The 20,785-nt window shown below is 39.1% G+C and overlaps 2 protein-coding genes across 12 annotated transcripts in view; one reads left to right on the top strand and one right to left on the bottom strand.

Moving 5' to 3' along the window:
* The window catches only part of MTFR1 (mitochondrial fission regulator 1), a 31,051-nt gene extending 11,457 nt beyond the window's left edge, over positions 1–19,594 (bottom strand). For 5 of the 10 annotated variants that reach the window (XM_064507460.1, XM_064507458.1, XM_064507459.1 and 2 more), the window contains exons 1-5: positions 19,340–19,461; positions 13,166–13,308; positions 10,340–10,438; positions 4,814–4,932; positions 1,251–1,480 (exon numbers count right to left, since the gene is read on the bottom strand). In XM_064507460.1, coding sequence (XP_064363530.1) covers positions 1,251–1,480; positions 4,814–4,932; positions 10,340–10,438; positions 13,166–13,231 — 514 coding nt within the window. In that variant the 5' untranslated portion in view covers positions 13,232–13,308; positions 19,340–19,461. The other 5 variants (XM_064507462.1, XM_064507465.1, XM_064507461.1 and 2 more) reach the window with 4 other exon arrangements.
* A 603-nt stretch (positions 19,595–20,197) lies between these two features.
* ARMC1 (armadillo repeat containing 1) overlaps positions 20,198–20,785 on the top strand; it is a 33,789-nt gene continuing 33,201 nt past the window's right edge. For both annotated transcript variants that reach the window (XM_064507466.1, XM_026111655.2), the window contains exon 1: positions 20,198–20,725. In XM_064507466.1, coding sequence (XP_064363536.1) covers positions 20,213–20,725 — 513 coding nt within the window. In that variant the 5' untranslated portion in view covers positions 20,198–20,212. The remainder of the gene's footprint in view (positions 20,726–20,785) is intronic.

Consider the following 20,785-nt stretch of genomic DNA (forward strand, 5'->3'; position numbering starts at 1 on the left):
TGTGAGCAGTAGTTCTGCTAAGTAAGCAGTGATTCTTCCTAGTTATCTTGAGAAATGAAGACCTTACCATACAAGATTCTTAAAAGTAAACCACAGAGCTCAACTAGTGCTTAAATTAAAGTTTATTCCAGCTCTCTGAGGTAGTGATGTTTTTAGGCCAGCTGATCATCTGTCTGAACAGGTAAATTCTCAGAATAGTCTTGACTTTAAGTTTCCTACACAATTTGGGTAAAAATTGGAAGTTATAAATATAATAGCAGTAATAGTTTGACAAATAAATCAAGAAACCTCTTTTCAAATGCTTCTCTGAAGAAATGAACAAAACCATTCTAAACCAGACTGGTAAGGTAAAGAGTCTACTGTGTGAATACATACAGAGCCATTACCATATTCTACCAGAAGAGGGAGGTAAAGATGATAAAAATCAAGTCAAAGGCAAAATTCAAGTTTCCTAATAAATAGAGGATAGGGAAAGATGATGAAAAGTAAGTTATTAGTTATTTGGCAAAAAAAAAAAAAAAAAACCCACAATAATTACAATTCAAGACTGAAACCAAGTGACCCTTTAAACTATTTCAGAGTTTTGAATTCGAACAGTTATGGAAAAATAAAGTAACTGCTATCAGTTCACACAAATCGTAATCTGATTCCTTAGAAGATGTTCTAATTTAGTTTCTAATGCATAAAGATGGGCAAAACAATGTATATTCTAAATGAACTTAGAAATGAGTGAAAACTGACAGGCTATCTGCAATGCTTTAGAGATGGTAGGCTTAGAACTGGATGGAGGCCGCAGGTGAGGGGAAAAGGAGAAAAACTTGGGAAACAAAATCATCGCTGGGAATAGTGCACCACTTTTGGTTCCATCTAAAGAATGGCACTCATCCCAGGGATGATTCCAGTAAATAAAGCATCTCCTTTTCTGCTATTTATTTCATAAGGTTGAGATGTACACTCATGAGCTTTGCTCTGAGCAGAAAGCTTTTTCATACTTCTTTACTTATCCACAGATTCAGAAATCTGGCAACTTTTCACATAAACACAAAGACTTCTGGAATACTAGAAAATATAGCATGCCTTTTGCATTCAAGAAATATTCTGTATCCCTCCATTAGTATGCTAAGGCTAACCACAACAATATGGAAAAAGTGTTTGGTCTTGCAGTATCTCACAAAAATTAGTATATCATTAGTTGTAATAGGGACAAACTTCTCAACTATTTTGTGTTGAGAGTATAGCAAATTTATTACCTGCTGTCAGATTCTGCTGTTCTTGCAAGATTACAATTTTGGCTATTTGTGCTCTTAAACTGGCTAGTTCATTTTCTAGAGCACTGATCTTCTGCAGAGCTTCTTCATTTGCGGTCACTATGCTCCTCGACACTGTTTCTTCTTGTAATGGGTTTGGTAAGTACACCTGTCTTCCAGAATGGTGCAGTTCACCTGAAAGAGGCTGGGCTGTTTTTGACCAAACTTCTGATCTGTAACAGAAATATCACAAGACTGCTTTTATTAAAGGTTTTCTGATAGATGCTAAATAGAACTAAAGCTACAATATATAAGAACCATGAATAAAAGCTAAAGACCTGACTTTAAAATGCAATTTATTTTTTCACAAATCACTTCTAGCAAAACATTATACAGCTTAAAGTAAACAAGTTTCAAATTCTTTCTGTCTGCATCACTATCTGGTGGTACTTCTCTTTCCGTGGAGGCAGAATTCAACTTTGGTTTTTAAACCTTTCTGTTTTAACGTCTCTCAATAACAACCTGTGAGGAGAGGAAGGAATAACCAAAGATACCCTTTTTAGATCATCAGAAGTAGTGTTACAGCTTATTTTGCAGGTATGGGAATTCTACTGCATTTTTTCTTCAAAATAAAACATTTCTTGTCCTGAGGGACATGAGGTTGCAAATTTTTACAAGGAAAGTTGGTAATGCTAAGGGTTTGATTAATTCCTAGATTTTAGGAGAACAGAGAAATACATTTCTCAACCCCTCCAATTTCTATTTCTCTGCTCATATCTGTAATTGTATTTTTGTTGCAATTAAGACTTTTAAGAAAGCTTGCCCAAATGGTACCATTTTTCTCCATGGGTTGCAAATATTCATTTGTAGTTGGTTCCTTTTAAGAGGAAGGAAAAGTTTCTTGGTTCCACAGCATATTTTGTACCATTTTTTGTCTTCTGAAGTGACAGCCCTAGCTTGACAGTATTCAGCTTCCACTTCAGCACTTTTGAGGACATGGAGCATGTGAAATAGTTTAGTGCCATAGAAGCTGCTTATCAGAAAATAGGAAAAGGGAACAATGTGAAGTTTTCTACCATAGTAAATAAAACTAAAGAGACAAACTTCATGCAATAAAGAGTCCATGAGCTTTCCTTCTCTTTCTCTCAAGAGCAAGAAAATGCAACTCTGTCGCCTTCCTTTATTACCCACCAAAGCTCAAGCTATGTTAAACACATGGGGCATTACCAAGCATCTACAGTCAAATAGGCAGCTACAAAAGGTTATATTCACCAAAGACACCATCATTTCTAAAACACAATTTATCTGAAGTAGAACTGATAAGGACTAATGATAATAGGTTATCATAAACATGAATACATTATAACTGCAAATTATGACCAGATACTTTGCTCTCACCTTATTCCCAAACCTTCTCAAGCAGGTCAGGACTGCACTGCTTATTCAAACATGAGAATAAGAACTGTGACTAGTGATATGACTTTAAGATGCCTGTAGAATGGCTCTAGACTACATAGCTTAAGAGTGCTATCACTCTGGATACATATGTTAAGCTGCTCTTGATGGGCATCGTGTTAGATCTGCAATGGTGCTAGGTTAAGGCTAGAACAAGCTCTGTGTTCTGACCAGCTCAGTACACTGTTCAATACACATCTGAATCTTTCACAACACTGATATAAAACATCAGCATAACTTGGAGTAATTTGATTAAGCAGATCTGAATATTATCAAAAGTGTTAAGATTTAGGCACAGTTACCTAGGTATGAACAGGAAAAACCTAAAGCTGAGAAGAGGACAGGATGCCTCCTACAGCAGTGATCTCCCTGCTCTTCCTAAGTAAGGTAAAGGAGTCAGCAGTCACTTCACTCTAAAACCTGCCTTCTAGAAAGTCTTTAAAAGGAGCAGAACAGCTGAAAGCAAAAGGTATATTGGCTCAGAGCAGTAATGATGTTTTTAAGCAAATTTCCTGATTGGGATTTATTACTGTGGAAAAATATTGTGCTTAAAGTGTCACCACTGCTCTGACTAGGGGTAGGGGAAAAATGATCTGTCATTTAGTTATTTCCTCTGTAAAACTCCATTCACAAAAAATATGACTGCAAAACTGTTTACCGAATTACACAGTGAATATATATTTAACAGTAACATCTATGTGATCTCTTCAGACCAGAGAAATTTCAAATGTCTGGAAAACATCTAATGCATGCTACACTGCATAATACTGTGTATAAACAAAATAAACTGTGCACATTGAAATATGCATATAGGCAGGATCATATTTTCTTTTGCTAAGTAATTCACCTACAGTGTTCCACTATAAGCTGTCTTAAGGTCACCATATATCTGCAGGATTATTTAGTCCCATCTCACATCCATCTGCCCCCACCCCCCTCCTCCTTCATATGCAGACATCTCAGCAAAAATACCAGTCCTACATCTCTTTATAAGGGGTCCCTTGAAGCAAGAGAGCTATTCTCCCCATTAAACTAAATAAGTTTATATTCAATCCAAAAACATTTCTGTGCGAACAAAAATAGCAGTAGCCAGTAAATTACCTCCGCATTAAATCTATTTTACAAATAGCTTTTCTTCAAACAAGTTGTTGATTTCTGCAACTCCCCTTTGAGTTAGTAAAATTAATGTTGCAATGCTAGAATGTATGTCGTGCAAAGCTTCAGGGTAGCAAGTTATGTTGGAGGGCATCTAAACCATTAATAAGCTATTTTGTGCTTTCACATCAAAAACAGTATCCTCCAGTACTCTCTGAAGCCAACAATCTGTGCCTTTCTCTGGTAGGTCAGTTAGTTTATAAGAAAAACTTCCTCTGCACTACAGAACTGTGTCTTTTTTTCCAGCTAGTCTGAGCAGCAATTTGGGTAGGCTGGAACAATATAGAGCTTCATCACTTCGGCCTACCTGGTTCAGACAGTTACAGAGCTATGTGGCACTCTTAACACAACAGTACCTATCCCATAATTCTGACACAGAGACTCACATACTTCCCTGCCAGTTTTCCTTATGAAGATAAAAGAAAAATATAAAGTCACTATGTTATAAGACTCTTTGCCAGTCTGCAAAGCCTTAACCAGACAGGTGAAAAACAATATGCCAATTATTAGATAGTCAGAATTATCATTGCCACTAATTAGGAAACCCTACAATATACCAGCTCACGCTAATTAAGGCCTCTGAAGAACTGCAGAAGGATCAGTGTTAGCAATGGCGCCATATCACACCAGACATTTTTGTGGGGACAAGGTCAAAGGACATTGTCACGCTCCAATTCTTTGCAGTAAGTAAACAAAAACACAATCTCCTGTATCTGTTCTCAAACTGTAGTCTTTCATTCACAGTCCTGTTAGGCTGACCTCTACCACCTCATTTCCAATACCTGTCTTCTGGTACTGGAAAGCTGATAGCTGGTGATAACTCTTCCCTCTCTCTTCTCCAGGCATTCAAAGTGCTCTTCATCGAGTGTTATGCACTGTAGAGTCTTGTTGAAAAAAAGACTAGGTTTTTCCTCAGTTCATAACCTCAAATAGATTTAAAGATTTAAGGAGCATACCTGAGCCTTGTAGAGACTTCACCTTCCTCTTGAGCAACCCATCCCACATCTGCAAAGGAGGCCACTGCATCTTCTCTAAGTTGATTAGGATGGTTTCCTTCTGTGGCATGAGAAGTGAGCTGAATTTTAAAGATAAGATTGAAGGTTTTAGAGTCATTTTTCCTAACTCATTTCACAGTTATTTTACCTAGCACAATCAACTAGTAATTTTAATGAGACTGGATGTAACTGTTATACAGACATGCATGAAACACACTTGTAGGCTGAGCACACCTGTTACTGTCCTGGGCTTGGTCCAGAACCTATTTCAGGGAGAAATTTTTGTCCTCTTTCACTCTAGTCTGCTGCACACTTCACAGAACCTATTTTTGTTTTTAAGGTGCATGGCTAGCTACCTATACTACCACATGAAGTTATTGAACAATGTAAATCCAATGCAAATTATTACATTAAAGACAAACAAATGTCAACAGTCATAAGTAGTTAGCTATATTAACTCAAATAATATGTTTTGCTTTATGGTACTCATGACTAGTTGTTTAAAAAAAAAAAAACCACCCACAACCATTAGGGCTGCTACTACTTCTCAAGTCTTCTAATCTGATTTAGTACATTATTTTGAGAGTGAAATTCTGTTGAAATGTGTTTCTCTTCCCACATAACTTCCAGAATTTCTACACAAGAATAAAACTGTGTTCGTTACAAGAGGGGAAAAAACCACTTTTGCTAGCTCCGTAATCACAAGGACTTTGAGCGACAGGTAAGATGCAACCCTAAAGGAATATACTGTTCTTCAGCAGTCTCATTTACTGCATGCTGAAAAAAATGTCCAGTTTTCAACATGGTTCTACTATTAGCTTTTAAGTTATTTGGAGCCAAAGGTGAGCAAGGCCCCAGAAACTGGAACTTCTCTTCCATTTACAATAAAGCAATCGAAATGCAGGTTTTAAAAATTGTTTAAACCATCAATATATGCTCTATAACCTATGCAGAATGGTTTCAAATATACTTTGAAGTATTGGCTGCTTCCCCAAGTTAGAGAAGGGCATGTGCGCTGTCACTGGACCGCTGATCACTCTGGTCTCAGTATCTTAGCAAATATCAGCTACTGAAATATCTTTCAGTAATTTCTTCTGCTCAGTCTGTTGCCCTGAGTTACTCATCTCCAATGCAACTAAGCCACCTCGCTTGCTTTTATTACATATACATCTGCCTGCCGAATTTGCACATGAATTGTGCAAGTGTTTGTTGCTACCTGCTGCTGGTAGGGGCAGTTAGTGATATTATACACTGGCCTATTAAGATGGCTTTGGTATGTCCTGCTAGCACTTAGATCAATTTCAAGGCAACCGACTTCTGTAAGAGGAAAGTATAATATAGTATCAACTTCAAAATCTTAGCATTAACCTAAATTTGTAGCAGAGCTAGCACAATAAGACTACAGTCTTGATCGGATAAAACCATTTCTGAAGAGCATTCATAGGTATTTTAGCTGTAATCTTTGCTACGTGAATATTAGGAAGATAGAAGCTGTGGGTTTAGGTTTTTTTCCCAGGAGTTTTTACAAACAGCTTTGGAAATTGAGATTAGTCATCTTCAGCTCACACACTCACAACTTCTGTTTGAGCCTTTATCACAGCTCCCAGGAGTGTATATTGGCACCAGAAGATCATTTGGAAACAACAGGGTTTTTTCCAGGTAGCATCAGCACAGATGGTAATATGTTTATCACTTTAACAGTTGTGCCTAATACCATAACAGTCTGCCTCTCTTTAAAACAGTCTAGAGAATACTATATTGCGTGTTAAAATTTTCATTGTTTGATGTTTCCCTGGACTTTTTCCTTAAAAAAAAAAATCAGTGACCACAGCATTGATATTAATGTTAATAGCGATAAAAAAATACATCATATGTTAGCCACTTCTTGCAGATGACACAGATTTTCTTGATGATAATGGACATATTGGGGACTATTATCATAAAAAAACTGAAGACGTTTAAATAAAGGTACTACCTGTACTTGCATCAAAAATCATTTTGTAAGTCAACACTAAAGAATGCATTTACCATTGCCACGTTTGCTGCATTGTGAGTTAAATAGCTTTTAATCCAACATTTAGTAGCAAGCCTTTTGTTATATGGTGATGCATGTTTCCTCTCACTTTTTTAATCCATATTTATATGTAAACAGAATTTACTTGTTATCCATATACAGATTTTTTTTTGTCTAGCTATCCCTAAAAATCAGAATGCCTTCCACAGCAGTAGATTTAGAATTCCAAGATGAGCCAAGATTTTACTTGATTTTAAACATTAAAAAAATCAATGCCCATCTAAAAATTTTTGCTTGCCTGCAGAATGATGTTTAAACAACCCTGTCGACTACACTATTCCTCCAGCCTTTCCTGGCTGAAGGACAGTTGGACAGCTGCTCTGCCAGCACCTGAATCGGTGAGCAGAGTGCTGAAATCTGGGAAGAGATCAGGCTTTAAAGTAATTTTTGCCATTAAGAGACCCAATCCTATTAAACAGTCAATTGCATGAGTTCAAGCAGTGAAAGCAGCTTGTTTCTCCTTCCTCTGAAAACTATGTAATTGCCTCGTCTCACTTTCCACAGGCTTTTTTGTCTATTTTAGCGTATATATGCTTGTGTATAAACAAACACACATGCCTGTGGACTTCACACCCATTATTCCAAGAACTTCCAGAGAAGAAAAAACACACACTGTACTGTTTTGAGTGCTGTCAAAGCAAACCCCTACCTTTTGTTTTCTCCAGGACTTGGAACATAGAACAAGCATTTTCATAAGTGTAAGGATAGAATAAAACCCCTCATTTCAAGTTACTGGCACACTTAGGTATTAAACATTTGGAAACACTTCTTCAATTAAGACAAAGTTGCTATGATTTCTCAAATTATCCCAGTAAACTCTGATGTTTCCTACATTCAGACCAATTCCTTAGGGGACTCTTGGATTCCATTATAGGGCTTTGCATTGACAAGCAGAAGGGGCACAGGACTACAGCTGCGATGCCGCAGCTGGAGCACACCGAATTAGTAACATGGGAGGAGGAAGGCCCCTACCTTGTGAGACAGTGCTGTAGGTTTGGTTGAATATAACCTGTCTACAGTTGTAAGTTCAACTTTTTTTTTCTCCTAAAGACTACATATAAACATAAAAATATGACATGAAAATGGTTCATAAGTTTCCCTTCTATGTGTTCATGCCATATAGAGTATTTAAGGTAAGCTCTGCCATTGCTTACTGAATGCATTAGCAACATTTATCAATTCATTTAAATGTTGACTGTGGCAAAATCCTCAGAGACAGATATTATGACAGCCTGTAGACCACAAAAAAAATCAGAATGTCTTGCTATTACTCTGTTTTTAGACTATCAGAATAAAGGCATGCTAGAAGAGAATGAAGAATGAACATAACAGAGATTCTGTCGATATCTTTTATCTATTTATCATAAACAAAATGAAGGCCTGTAGAAAGTTTGTTGTTCTCAGATGAAGTTAGAAACACTGATGATATACATGCACCCTCAGATGAGGCAAGTAAGGTTTGGTTTGGTTTTTAAATAAAGTGACTTACAGCAAGGTTCAGTGCATGGTCCTTTCATACTATAGCTAAAGCTGGCAAGAAAGAAAAAGGAAGAGACAGCTATAGGAAAGTGTCAGTTGCAACAGCATAAAAACAGTCAAGACTGGTATTGAACTTCACTACAGAATCTTAACACTGAGAAAAAGACATAAAAAGCAGATACCAGCATCACGCTTTTTCATGTTCAGCCGTTCATAAATTAAAATAGTTTAAAGCCTGCATAAATCATGAAAGCTTTAATGTGTTTAAAGTCTCAATTTTGTAATATTTCAAATTTCATCAACTATGACAGTTGTACTTCTATTTTTAGAATCCCTTCCTTTCATCTAATAGAAGATCAATGTTTATACTTAGTGTGTATAAAATCTAAGCAAAGCTGACAGTGCCTCTGGGAGGAAAAAAGGCAAGTATTCTATTTGTTCTAACACAGAATTCAGATGAACATGCATACTTTTTTATTTGAACATTAAAAATATTCAGGAAAAGGTTTCTCAACTGTATCTTATAGCTCTCTGCAAGTACATAAAAGAGCAGTATTTTCTTCTGCATACTATATATTAAGAGAGGGCATTATTTGCCTAATTATTTGCAAATGAACATCATCTTGCTTTGTATGGCCTTTATAGTAGGGAAATCAGACACATCACGGTAGGACCTCACTTTCTTTCAAATCCAAGGCAAATGGAGCTGTACTCTTAGTATAACTACCATTAAGTGTACATCCAAAGTTCAAGTCCAGCATGCCATTTCGTTCTCCCTTCCACCTGCACAAATGCCTCCCTCCCCCCACCTCCATTTATATATTTATGTTTCACAGAGTCACTACCAGTGAGAGATACTTGGTCGCCTAGACTCTCAATGTAATTATCTAAGCGAGGCAATGCATTAGCATGGGTTTTTACTACCATACCAAAAAGGCTTCTACAGTAATCTGGACTGATTTTGTACTGCAATCTCAAATCCAAATATTGTTTATACATTTTGCATAAGCTAAAGAAATAAATTGAAACAGTGAAAATTTTACCTACGTAGAAATCGACTTGTTTTAGTGTGGATGGAGAAATGATTCCCACCATTTGACTTTATGTTCTCCTCCCTTGCTTAACCCAAGAAGTATTCCTCTCAGCTTGAATTTCAAATACTAAATTTCTCCATTTCTATACCCCCCATCCCCAGCATATGCAGAGCTGAAGATGGCATGTGTAACAGTTTCCACTTTTCCATCTGTTCCTGAAAGACTTGCTATAAAGAACAAGGGTTTTTTCCTCCTCCTTAAGTCTTTACTCTCACTCTTTACCCTCCCACTACATGCAGTTGAAGTTAGAAGGAAACAAGTTGGAAAGCTGCACAGAATTGATATTCCCCTTTCACCTACACAGTGCTAGCCTTGTACTTAAAAAAAGCAAACAGGGAACCCATGTTATCTTTTAAATAATTTTTGCTTTCAGATAAAGTTTATTTTCCCAAACATTTTTAAGTAACACTGTTCATCTTTACATGCCTCTTAAGCCTAGTTTATAAGTACTGTTTTTAAATATACATTTCAGATGTTTCTCTGTTTTAAGAGTAGGATATTTTTCCTAGTATAACTTTTTAATACTGTACTATGTCATTTTAAAAGTTAATTTCTTTAGAATAAAATTTTGTTTCAAGTTTCATTATGTGTGTGGTAGCAACACCAATTTGGGTTTCAGGCAGTACAGAAGCTGAAGAATCCAGATGTGGAAAAAATCTGAACTGGAAAGAAGTAAACTGATTTTTCTTATGTACCAAGTTCATCATATTCTACTTTTAAGAACCCTCCAGTAAATCTTCTTAAATGTACTGATGATTTGCTTAAAGTCTTTTGATGTAAAAGTAATTTCCATTAATCGGTGTAGTGAAACATCTATTCTAAACCAATGAGAATACCTACCTGAAACTGAACTCTTGGACACTGGATAAGAGAGAGGTTACTACCAATTTTTCTTACAATACTTCGAGATGATCCATAAGGCTTGCTTGACCAAAGTACCTAGATGGGAAGGAAAAAAAAAAAACAGTCACCTGTTAGGCTATTTATTTTATACTCTATAGGATTAGTTTTTCCTTATCCTTCCAAACTACACTTGAGCTAAAGCTATCCATGATTTAAAATGTTTTTTTCAATGGATATTAGATGAGCCTTCTTTTGCTGTACTTAAAGACGGGAATGTTTGCTCTACTACTTATTATAGCTGTATGGAGTAAAATGAGACTTTAATCCTAGGAGAATACTAGGAAATGAGCCAGAATAGAAGCCAGAAGAAGAGAGCGTTATAAGCAGGAAAGATTTCAGCAGAAATGTAATAGGAACACTACAAGAAAGAATAGAGAACCATAGGAAGACTGCAGCACTATTAACAGAGTACATGGTTAATAAACAGAACACTGGTAATTTAAAAAATTTAGACAGTGTTTACTCGTGGTTGTAAATTGAACGTACTATTCAGATCTTAGTTTTTAACAGCTCATAGCTTCAAGCAAACTCAACATCCTGTTAGAAGGTTGCCCAACAAAGAAAAGTTAGAACAAGTCCAAGCTATTAATACTAAAATGAACTTTACACGTAATAGCTATATTTCTTGTGTGATTAGTGTAATGAAGCTGTGGGCATTTTACAACGCACAGCTGAATAGCATTTTGATATAGTAAGCAAAGATCACTATTCTTGTATTTTGATAGTTCTTTAAGAAGAAGAAGAATGGTATTTATTCCCAGATTATATTAGCTCAGAAACTTCATGAGAACATCTTGTCTGGTTCTATACTCAAGCATCTTTCCTTCCTCTGACTTTAATGGAACATATAAATTTTGACAAAATAAGTGTGCATTGCACATATTCTACATTGGATTCCCACATCTGAGCTGCAGTTTTGCCAATTCTCCACTCAGACTCAGTTTCTCCACTATATGAACTGTACATCCTCTCATGATTAACACGCAGCTAACTTTTAATGCAAATTTTAGGAATGAAAGTATTCTATTGGTACTACATTATGGACTAATCAAAGACTTCACATTTATGACTATCATGTTATTGTTTGTCTATACATATGAACAAAAAGTACGTAAATCAGGAGCCCTCAAGAAAGAATCACCAGCAAACGGTACCACATTAACACAATCTCATTATTTACAACAGATTCTGATGTTAGAAGCAAAATTGTTGAAAATAGGCTCAAAGTGATGTTGCATTGGAAAAAAGTAGTATTAATCAAGGGAAGGCTTGGTAAATTACATAAGTACTTCCACAACAGCAGAAGAGCCTAGACTACAGGCTGTATGACCAACATAAGTGCAGCATACTTCAAACAATTGTTCAAACAAATGTGAACAGATTGTTCACATGATAGGAAAAGATGTTGACTAGGTCCCAGATCCTCAAAAATGTTTGGCGCCCAAATGCCATAGAGGTTTTCCAACAAACTGTGGTTTGGTGCACCAAAACTTTTAATGACTTACTTTTGTTAATTCAAAATATGCCTAGATATGCCTAGTATTTTCAGAAAACTGCATGCAAGCTGTGCCAGAAGGTATGTAAATAAAGTCAGCACATTGCTCAGCCAAGCTAGTAAGTCTCAGCAGTGCGCTGCCCATGCTCACACAACTTCTTGTTTTGACTGGAAGCAGTGGCAGAGCAAGTCTGCAAAATATTACTTAGTCATACCCTCTTATTGCATCAGTGCTTTATTGTTCTCCAGAACAGCTAACACTCAGAAATGTAACTGCATTATCACAAGCTTGATACAAGTAGAGAATATGGAGGGGGGTGAGAAGAAGAAATTAAAACCCAGGTTTTCCCCATTTAGATTGTAAGGTGATGCTGAAAATGACCAGGCCAACACTCATGGTAGTCCAGCATATTTTGATACTTTCAATTTTCAGATTTATATGCATGGAACCTCAGGTCCGAGCTCTAATAAAATCCTAAAATACTGATTCTTATTGGTCTTCGTAACTTATGAGGTATGCTAGTTTTGCTATCTATAAATGCCTGAGAATAATAAAAGCTTCTACCACTATCATCAGAATCAGAACAGTCTTTCTCAGGGGTTTAAGTACCTCAAGTCGCTGCTAAGCAATTCCACATTATTAAAACATTAGACTATATTGACTTCTTATAGAGATTACTGCACTGAGCCCGATACTTCTGCTCAAAATAGCTCTCTAAAGGACCCAGTGACATAACAGCTGCTTTGCAGCAGATCTTTCTCTCTCACTACCACTCACTCTCTCTCTCTCTCTCCTTCTCTGAGAAGCACTGAAAGAAAACATATATACCTTCCTACAAGGGGAGAGCTATGCACGTACATTCCTGTTTCCCCAATAAAGAACACAGCCATGTTGCTCTCTCATGTACCATACCACTTTCAGGAAAAGAGGTAAACGCTGCACAAACTATCATCATCTCAGTTTCATAGGGCTTTTCATAACTTCAAGACAAGAGCAAAGAAGTAAGAATATTTAAGAATTAATGTCGCTGTCAAAAGCCACTTGAAAATTTTATTTTTCCCAGCATGAAAGCACTGTTTACACTGTAACTATACAGATACTTCAGTGTCCAAGCAGTAAACATCATACTTTTTCAGTATTTCAGAATCATATCAGTATCAAGTATTTAAAGTGTTCTGCTAGAAAGGATGAGCACAAACTAAAATGTATGAAGTGCTTTCCATACTTGACTTCCCGAAAAAAAATGAAGCAAGCCTGAAACACTTACTGAGTCCATGTTTAATCCAACTTGTTCAAAAGCCATCCTAATTAAGCGCTTAACCCAGCAAATCATCTGGAATGGAAAAAGCCTTTTCAAATTTGGATTTAAGCCTTCCAGACCTACAGGGCTGCAGAGGTTCCATAGTCCTTCTGAAATGAGAAATGTAAACATTTTAGAAGCCTGTCCTGGAACATGTACAGGAGTAAATCCACACATGCATTCCAAAAACAAGCTTTAAAAACAGTTACTGAAAACAAGACACTATCAGAGACAACAATTCCTAGTTCTGCAAAGCACAGACATCCAGTAGCCACTTATTTAGTACAGGCTATAGAGTTCTTTAGTAGTATCATTTTTAAGAATCAAAGCTGTTGCAAAGTTAATGATGAAAGAGCTGTGGATATAACTGCTAACTTGAGCTTGAACAGATGACGGTCTTCAACAACTCTAAGTAAGCAAAGAACATTACAGAATGCCTGCAGCTGAGGACTAACACTAAGATTAAAGGGCCATACTCTTATCTAAAACTCTTTTGCATGCAGCAAACAACTACAGAAAAGAGATCATCTCTCTTCGTCCACATTCTCTGACAGCTTTGCTTCCTCCATTTTCCCACAACTGAGGAGAGAAAGGAAATATGGAAAAATGACTAATGCAAGAAAATAACAGGAAGCAGTGTAGCTGTGGGACCTGAAGATATTCAAGCAATTTATGAAGCTGGCCAGATTTCAGATTGTGTCTATTTATATGTACTACCATTTACTTAAAAAAAAGATGTTTTTATTGTTCCTCTAGTGAAAACTTCTTTTTTTTTTTTTTTTTTAAATTTGCTTTACACCAGTCATAACTTGGATGTCATTAAGAAGTCTGCACTACCAAAAACAAAAAGGAAGCCATATATTTAGGTTCCTATTTGTTTTGTGTATCAGATTAGAAACAAAACTGTGTGGAACCAGCCTGAATAACAAATTTGTATTTTGAACAACAGTGTTGCAAAGCCACTACATAACAATGACTAAAACAATGTAACAGCAAGAAATTGATACTTAGGAAGTTTGAAAGTCAGGAGATGGAAAAGTTAAGCGGTATGAAAGTGTTCACAAGCATTACAGTTAAGCAATCACTGTTTCCATCACAAGCATATTTTTCTAACAGTTTACAGTTCCTTAGGTAACAACCTACTTCTGGTGGAAACTTGGCAGGAACAGCTCAACTCTACAGATACCTTTCTTTAGACATTTTTTTTTAAGTTGTCACTAGTTTCTCACCATCGCATGAAGACATATCTAAGAGGATTTTCTTTTGTTTCCTGAAGAAATTAGGATACTAACCTATCAGCTATGGGAGGATCAATGAGAAGAAAAGCTATTAAAAAATAAAGCCCACCTTCATGAGATTAGAATGGAAACTGCAATTGTCATGAGAAAAAACAACAGGAAAAATAACGGGCTACCTATCAAACAATCATTAACAAAAGGTGCAGTCATACAAAATAAATAAAAAGCTCTCCAAGTCATGGACAACCAAAAGCTGGAAAGATGTACTAGGGAAGCATTACCACCTACTTGCTCTGTTCTTCCCTTAGGCATCCACTATTCTTCCCTTAAACATGCTACTGGACTGAATGGCTCTTTAATCACATTTCACCTGCTTTTCTTTTTCCTTTTTCTTTTTTTTTTAAAGGGAAGAATACCACTCTCTTTATATGCCCCAAATTAGATTTGGCATCACATCTGGCATTGTAGAGATATACTGACATAAGAGATGAAAGAAACACTATTTTAAAAGAGGAAACCTGTTTGAAAAAGTGTGCTGCATGTGATATACTCTGCCTGACTGAAAAAGTCAGACTTATTGAACAGGCAGTATGGAAATCAAAGCCAAGAAGAATGGAAGCAGTGTAAAGACATTCAAACAAAAGGAGAGGAAAGTAGAAAAGATATTTCTGAGTAATTGATATATGTCTGTCTCATAATGGAAAGTGATGGGAATATAAAGAGATGACAGTCTGCATCCCAACATATTGCTCTTTCAACAGATAACCAGGTCAAAGGCCCCAAAATGTAGTCAGAGTCATGTTTTGTTTCAGAGAGTGGGGGGAAAAAAGGAGACTGATTATTTTGATTCTGATCAACTGGATGTACTGAATTTTTAAAGACGGAAGATAATGAAGAAGAAAGTAAAAAGAGCGATAGAATTTCCTCCGAGGAAAGCAGAACAAGTCTAGAAAGCTGCTATGAACTCAAGAAACTGAGCAGTAAAGAGGTAAAGGAATGATACAAAAACTGATAACTTATTAAAGGCACAAAAGCAGATGCAGAAGAAAGGCAGGAACAACAGAGCAGCATGAATATGAAATTGTAATTAAAAGGCAAAGGTACAAAATGGGTTCCAGATAAAAGAGATACAAAACAAAACAAAAACAAAGCCAAACTAAGAATGCATTAGAACTAAGCAGAAGACAAGGGATATAACCATTAGCTATCAGGGAAGGAGAGAAAATAATGATTGAGACAGTTGTTAGAACACGTTATAGAAAACTCTGATAATTTATAAGCATGCAAGATGACAGAATCTAATGAAATTCATCTTGAACAGCTCAAAAATTAGCCAAGCAACTTCTGAAATATTAGTGATTACTTTTAGAAACTTGCAAAATATCAATGAGATCCAGAAGACCCAGGAATAAGAGAAGGAGCATGATTGCGTAAGAATAGTCCAAAATACTTCTCCTGCTCTAAAACTCGTGCTCTTTAGAGCATTCATTCTACAGAACAACTACATAAATAAGATGATTATTTATAGTTCAGATTATAACCATTGTTTTTTCAGAAACCTAAAAACTTAAAGTACCTAAAGCTGCAGTCATCAATTCCTGGCTCTTGTCAACAATGAGCTGTCTGCTTGTGTTGAAGAAAACACAAAAGTCTATCTGTAACAGCACGGAGTACCAATCAGTTCCTGGATACCAGCATGGCAGCAAGGAAAACCACCATGTTTCAATAACCTCTAGCTAAGCTGTCATCTAAATGGAGATCTAAAGGGAAAACATGTCTAAGTATATCACCTTGATGTTTTTATGAGGCCTATTAGTTTTCCAGAACTATCCCCAGACAAACTTGATACTCATTTCTCCCAGACTCTATTGCACTATACCTTTCTTCATAAATCTCAATTATTTCACAATCATTCTACATGTCAAGAACACAAAGGGTTCATTCTAAATGAAACTGCTGGACAGCAAGAATGAAAACATTAACAAATTTTTCCTCTCATGCTTTGTGTAGATGCCAATTTCAGGAGTGGGAACTAAACATTTGTTATTTACTAATCTAGAATGAAATCTCATTTCAAAAATTGATGCTTGCTTTATTTATCATTTATCTTCTTGCTTGTACTTAAAGTAAAAATAATAGTATTTTCATTCCCATACAGCTTCCACAACTCAATTGCTACAATAAAATTCCCCAAGTGATACTAACATTACTATAAAATACTGTACTTCCACTGTGCTTAAGTGAAACTATGGAAGCAACAAGCAGTGGTCATAGGCAAGATTCACAAAAGAGGTTAGAAGAATAATAGTACAAGGAATCACATTTCACTGCATAAAGCAGTCTGGGGGTTGGAATTTCATGCGTTCTTCATTTATGAAACTCTACTTACCCAGACATTAACAATGCTCAATAATTTTCTCTCTGATATGGAAATGTGCAGGAATTCCCTGTTTCAGAAATTAAAATGTCTGCATTTTAGAGTGCCGGGCTTCTCACTTCAGCCTCCTTGAACTTTCCTTTGCCACCATTTTCCACAACCACCTTTGCAGGTGTCATTCAATACTTTCATATCAGATATCAATCCACAAAGCTGAGAGATAATACCACTTATAAATTATAAAATGCTAATGAAATAAATATAAAGGCTCTGGAGGGTATACACATAAAGTATACTAGTCATTAAATACGAAATGGAACCCTTAAGCCAGGCTCTCAAGTGAGTGCTACATATGAAAGACAAGAAGAAAAAAAACACAGATGCATCTGTCTTCGAACTGGCATCCTTTTATGTGTTTGTGTGAAATCCCTTTCAAATTATGGGTTGTCTTAAGAAGAAGTATAATATTCATATTTTTCTTGCTAAAGGAAGTTTTTTTTCCCCATTTATATAAAACCCACACCAAAATAAAAGAAAATGATTTATGGGCTTGATGCAGATGAGCCTTACACAAAAAATAATCAAATGCACAAAATCTGAAAAATGACAGGTCTAGTCTCTAAACTGAAAAGATATGTATAAGTCTAGTAGCTTTCAAAGACATATGGGTTCAAAGGGACACTAACCACTTCAAAAATCATGTACAAAAAAGCAGGTTTCCTTATTTCAGCAGGAAACCAGGGCATGCATGTCTTCACAGTCTTCAGCGTTGCCCCCAGCTCATCTAATGAAATTATATCCATAAGGAAACACATTAAAGAATTAATAAAGAAAGATAAAAGCCAACAGAAAATTATCACAACAGCAGCAAACCAAGCAGGCAGGAAGAATCTTCTGAAAAAGGATGAGCCCTCTCCCAAATCAACACTGACCATTTATAACCCACATGACTATTTGACAGAGATCACACAGTCGCTATACGGAAACCTGTTTTTTGGCTTGGAAACCACAAATTATTAAGTGTCCTACTACTTTCAGGTACAGCTGTCCAGAAAGATATGCTAAGACAGATAAAAGCCAGTGAATACTACAGAAACAACTAGGGTTGTATCTAAGCTAATTTCAGTATGAAATCTAAAGCAAGAATTGAAAATACTACACATTATCAATATAGGTTTTTAATGCTTTCTAAAAATATAACTTAGTTACATATACCACCACATCCAAAAGTGACACGTTAACCGTATCTTGCCAACTAATGATGGAGAGAAAAAAAGAAATCCACATTTGAGCATTAGTTTAACCAAAAGCCTTTGCTCAACAGAGATCACATCATTTACATCTATATGGTACAATACAATATTGTGTAGAGGTAAATGAGCTGCTTCAACGTCTCTAAACCATACAGTATTATACTACACAGACAGACTCATAAACCCACACTTTCCTGATGGAGGTCCCTAGCCACTCCTGCCTGTGAACTCCAGTCCCCCCCATATGCCTTTTGAGAAACAGAATGCCATTTTTTTTTAACAAAAAAGCATTTCTGAAAAAAACATTTAAACATTCTCTACTTTAGAGTATAGCCCCAAAATCTCAGTACTGACTTTGAGTTCCTACATGAAGCAACTAGATTCCAACTAGGGACCTCCATGAAAAAATTATTTTCATTCAGCAAGTTAACTGGAAATTTTAGAGCTGATGTGGAGAAAACGCAGCTCCTTTTTTTCTTTCTCACCTAGGTAAAATGTGTATCAGAAGACAGAGTTATTTCCTTTTGATTTATTCTTTATAAGCCTTGTCTTCACAGTAGCTGTAATTCTACGTGCAAGGGAAGCATGTAAATATTAGCAAAGTCTTGCTGACGCAATCAGAGATCAATGCGCTGCGGCAGATGTCAGTATTCAGTCCAACTCTACTTACACTTGATACTTGGAAACCTGACAGCTTGTTAAACAAAATACAAACGAGTATCTAGCAAGTGACCTATGGCTGTTACAGGAGAACACCAGCAATATCAGTAAAGGAACACAAACTAAAGGGAACCGAGCACCAAAGCGCATACGATTAAGCTCCTTTTCTACGCGCTACCTCCCTTAAATCCTCCTTAAAAAACAGAACACTTCTCTAAACTTCCCAGCGTTGTCTCCAGGTTATTTTCACTTCGCAGACTTCCCCTAAGCCGTAACTCCCACCAGTGCACCACAAGACGGTTTCCGTTCCGGGCTGCTTCCGCCTCGGGCCCCGACACCGCGGGCCGTGGGCACGCCGCTCCTCCCCGTCGAGGCGCGCCGGGAGGCTGCGGCTGCCAGCGGGGCCCGCCCGGAGCGGCCTTGCCCAGGCCGGCAGCACCGCCGCCTCCCCCGGGCGCCCGGGCAGAAGGGAGGCGGCGCGACGATCCTCCGAGGCCGGTCGGCGCCCCCCTCCCGGCCCGCCGGGCCGGGGCGCCCCCAGCAGCCCTCCTGCGCGATGGGGGGGGGTCGTCGGGGGAGGGGAGACCCGCCATCGCACCCCGCTTCGCCTCACCCGCCGTGCGGCCACCGCCGCTTCGCTCTCACCCGCTTCTCCCTCCGCCCTCTCGACCCGCCGCCGGCAGCCAATCCGCAGCCGCCCCGGCGCCACCCCGGCCAATAGGCGCCGGGCCCGCGGGAGGCGGGTTCTCCTCAGACGGCGATTCGGCGACCTACCCGGCAGCCACCGGGCCCGAAGACAGGGGTGAAGTCGCCCGCTCGCCGAGCTCGGCCAGAGGGCGCCCGCGTCACGTGACACCCCACTTCCCTCCCCCCCCCCCCGCCCCCGCCCCCGGCCAGGCGGGCGCTCGGCGCAGCCCCATTGGTCGCTGCGTTGGGCTCGCGGCGGTGGCGTAAGAACGGGAATCGCGGCGCTGACCGCGAGGCAGTGACGTGAGCGGTGCCGGCGGCCGTTCCGCAGACTCCGGGAGGGGAGCGGGGGGTGACGGTGGCTCGTTACCGTTGGCTGCGGGGCCGGCGCTGCGGCGTGCGCTGCCGGGAGCAGGGGGCCGCGGGATCAGGCATAGCTGTTCTCAGAGCACGGACATTACATACATTTAAGGGTTGTTCTTACGGTATTTCAACTTTTTTAAGTTAGTGGTATTTATTAGAAATTGCACAATAGAAACTGTGCAAAGGTTTAAGAACTCAAAAGGGTCAACTTGACCAGAGCAGGAAAAGAACCTGAAAGTGAAAAAAGAGAAAACCCTTCAAAGAACGCTGGAGGAAAACACCCAAAACTATTACTCAAATGCCATCAGAGTCTTCTTTCATTAAAATACATGTAATTGTCAGGCTCTTGGGGCGGGCGGGAATGGGATTGTTTTCTATAGACCTGAAAAGTGCCCGGGTTTCAAAGGGAGGGTAGTTACTGTATCGCCAATGCAGGATGATGTGTTTTCCGTTATGTTTACATTACGTTTTACATGTGGCAGCCCGGTGCCGGGCGCTGCTCGTCCTCCGGAGGTTAGCTGCGGGCACAAGACAAATTTTCAAGGCGAACCCGTGCGGCCTCTCCCCCAGGGTCTGGGGCTGCCCCCGGCCACGGCAAGACCGCGGGGCCCGGCCCGGACTCCAAATCCCGGCGTGCAGAGCGGCGGCGCCGCGAGACGGCGCGGCCGCGGGCTGCAGCCAATCGCGCCGCGTCGCGAGCAACGCGCGCCGCGAGTGGCGGAGAGGCCGTCCTCCGCCCCCGCCAATCGGCTTGCGGAGCGGCTGGGGGGTGCTGGGGTCACAGTGGGCCTTGGCGGGCAGTGTGTGTGGGGCGGGGAGGGCTTCGCGGCCGCTTGTCGTTTCCGCCCGGCTGTCGTGCGCCCTGCGCCGGGCTGCGGGCAGGCCCCGCGGGCCATGGGGGCCTGAGGCGGAGCTGCGCCGCGCCGCCCAGGGACTCCTTCCTGCAACGGTACGGGGCCGGGGGGGAGGAGGCCGCTACGGGGCAGCGGGAGCGGGGGCAAAGCGGGGA

The sequence above is a fragment of the Dromaius novaehollandiae genome, chromosome 2 (genome assembly GCF_036370855.1).
Source record: "Dromaius novaehollandiae isolate bDroNov1 chromosome 2, bDroNov1.hap1, whole genome shotgun sequence".
In the NCBI taxonomy this organism is placed as follows: domain Eukaryota; kingdom Metazoa; phylum Chordata; class Aves; order Casuariiformes; family Dromaiidae; genus Dromaius; species Dromaius novaehollandiae.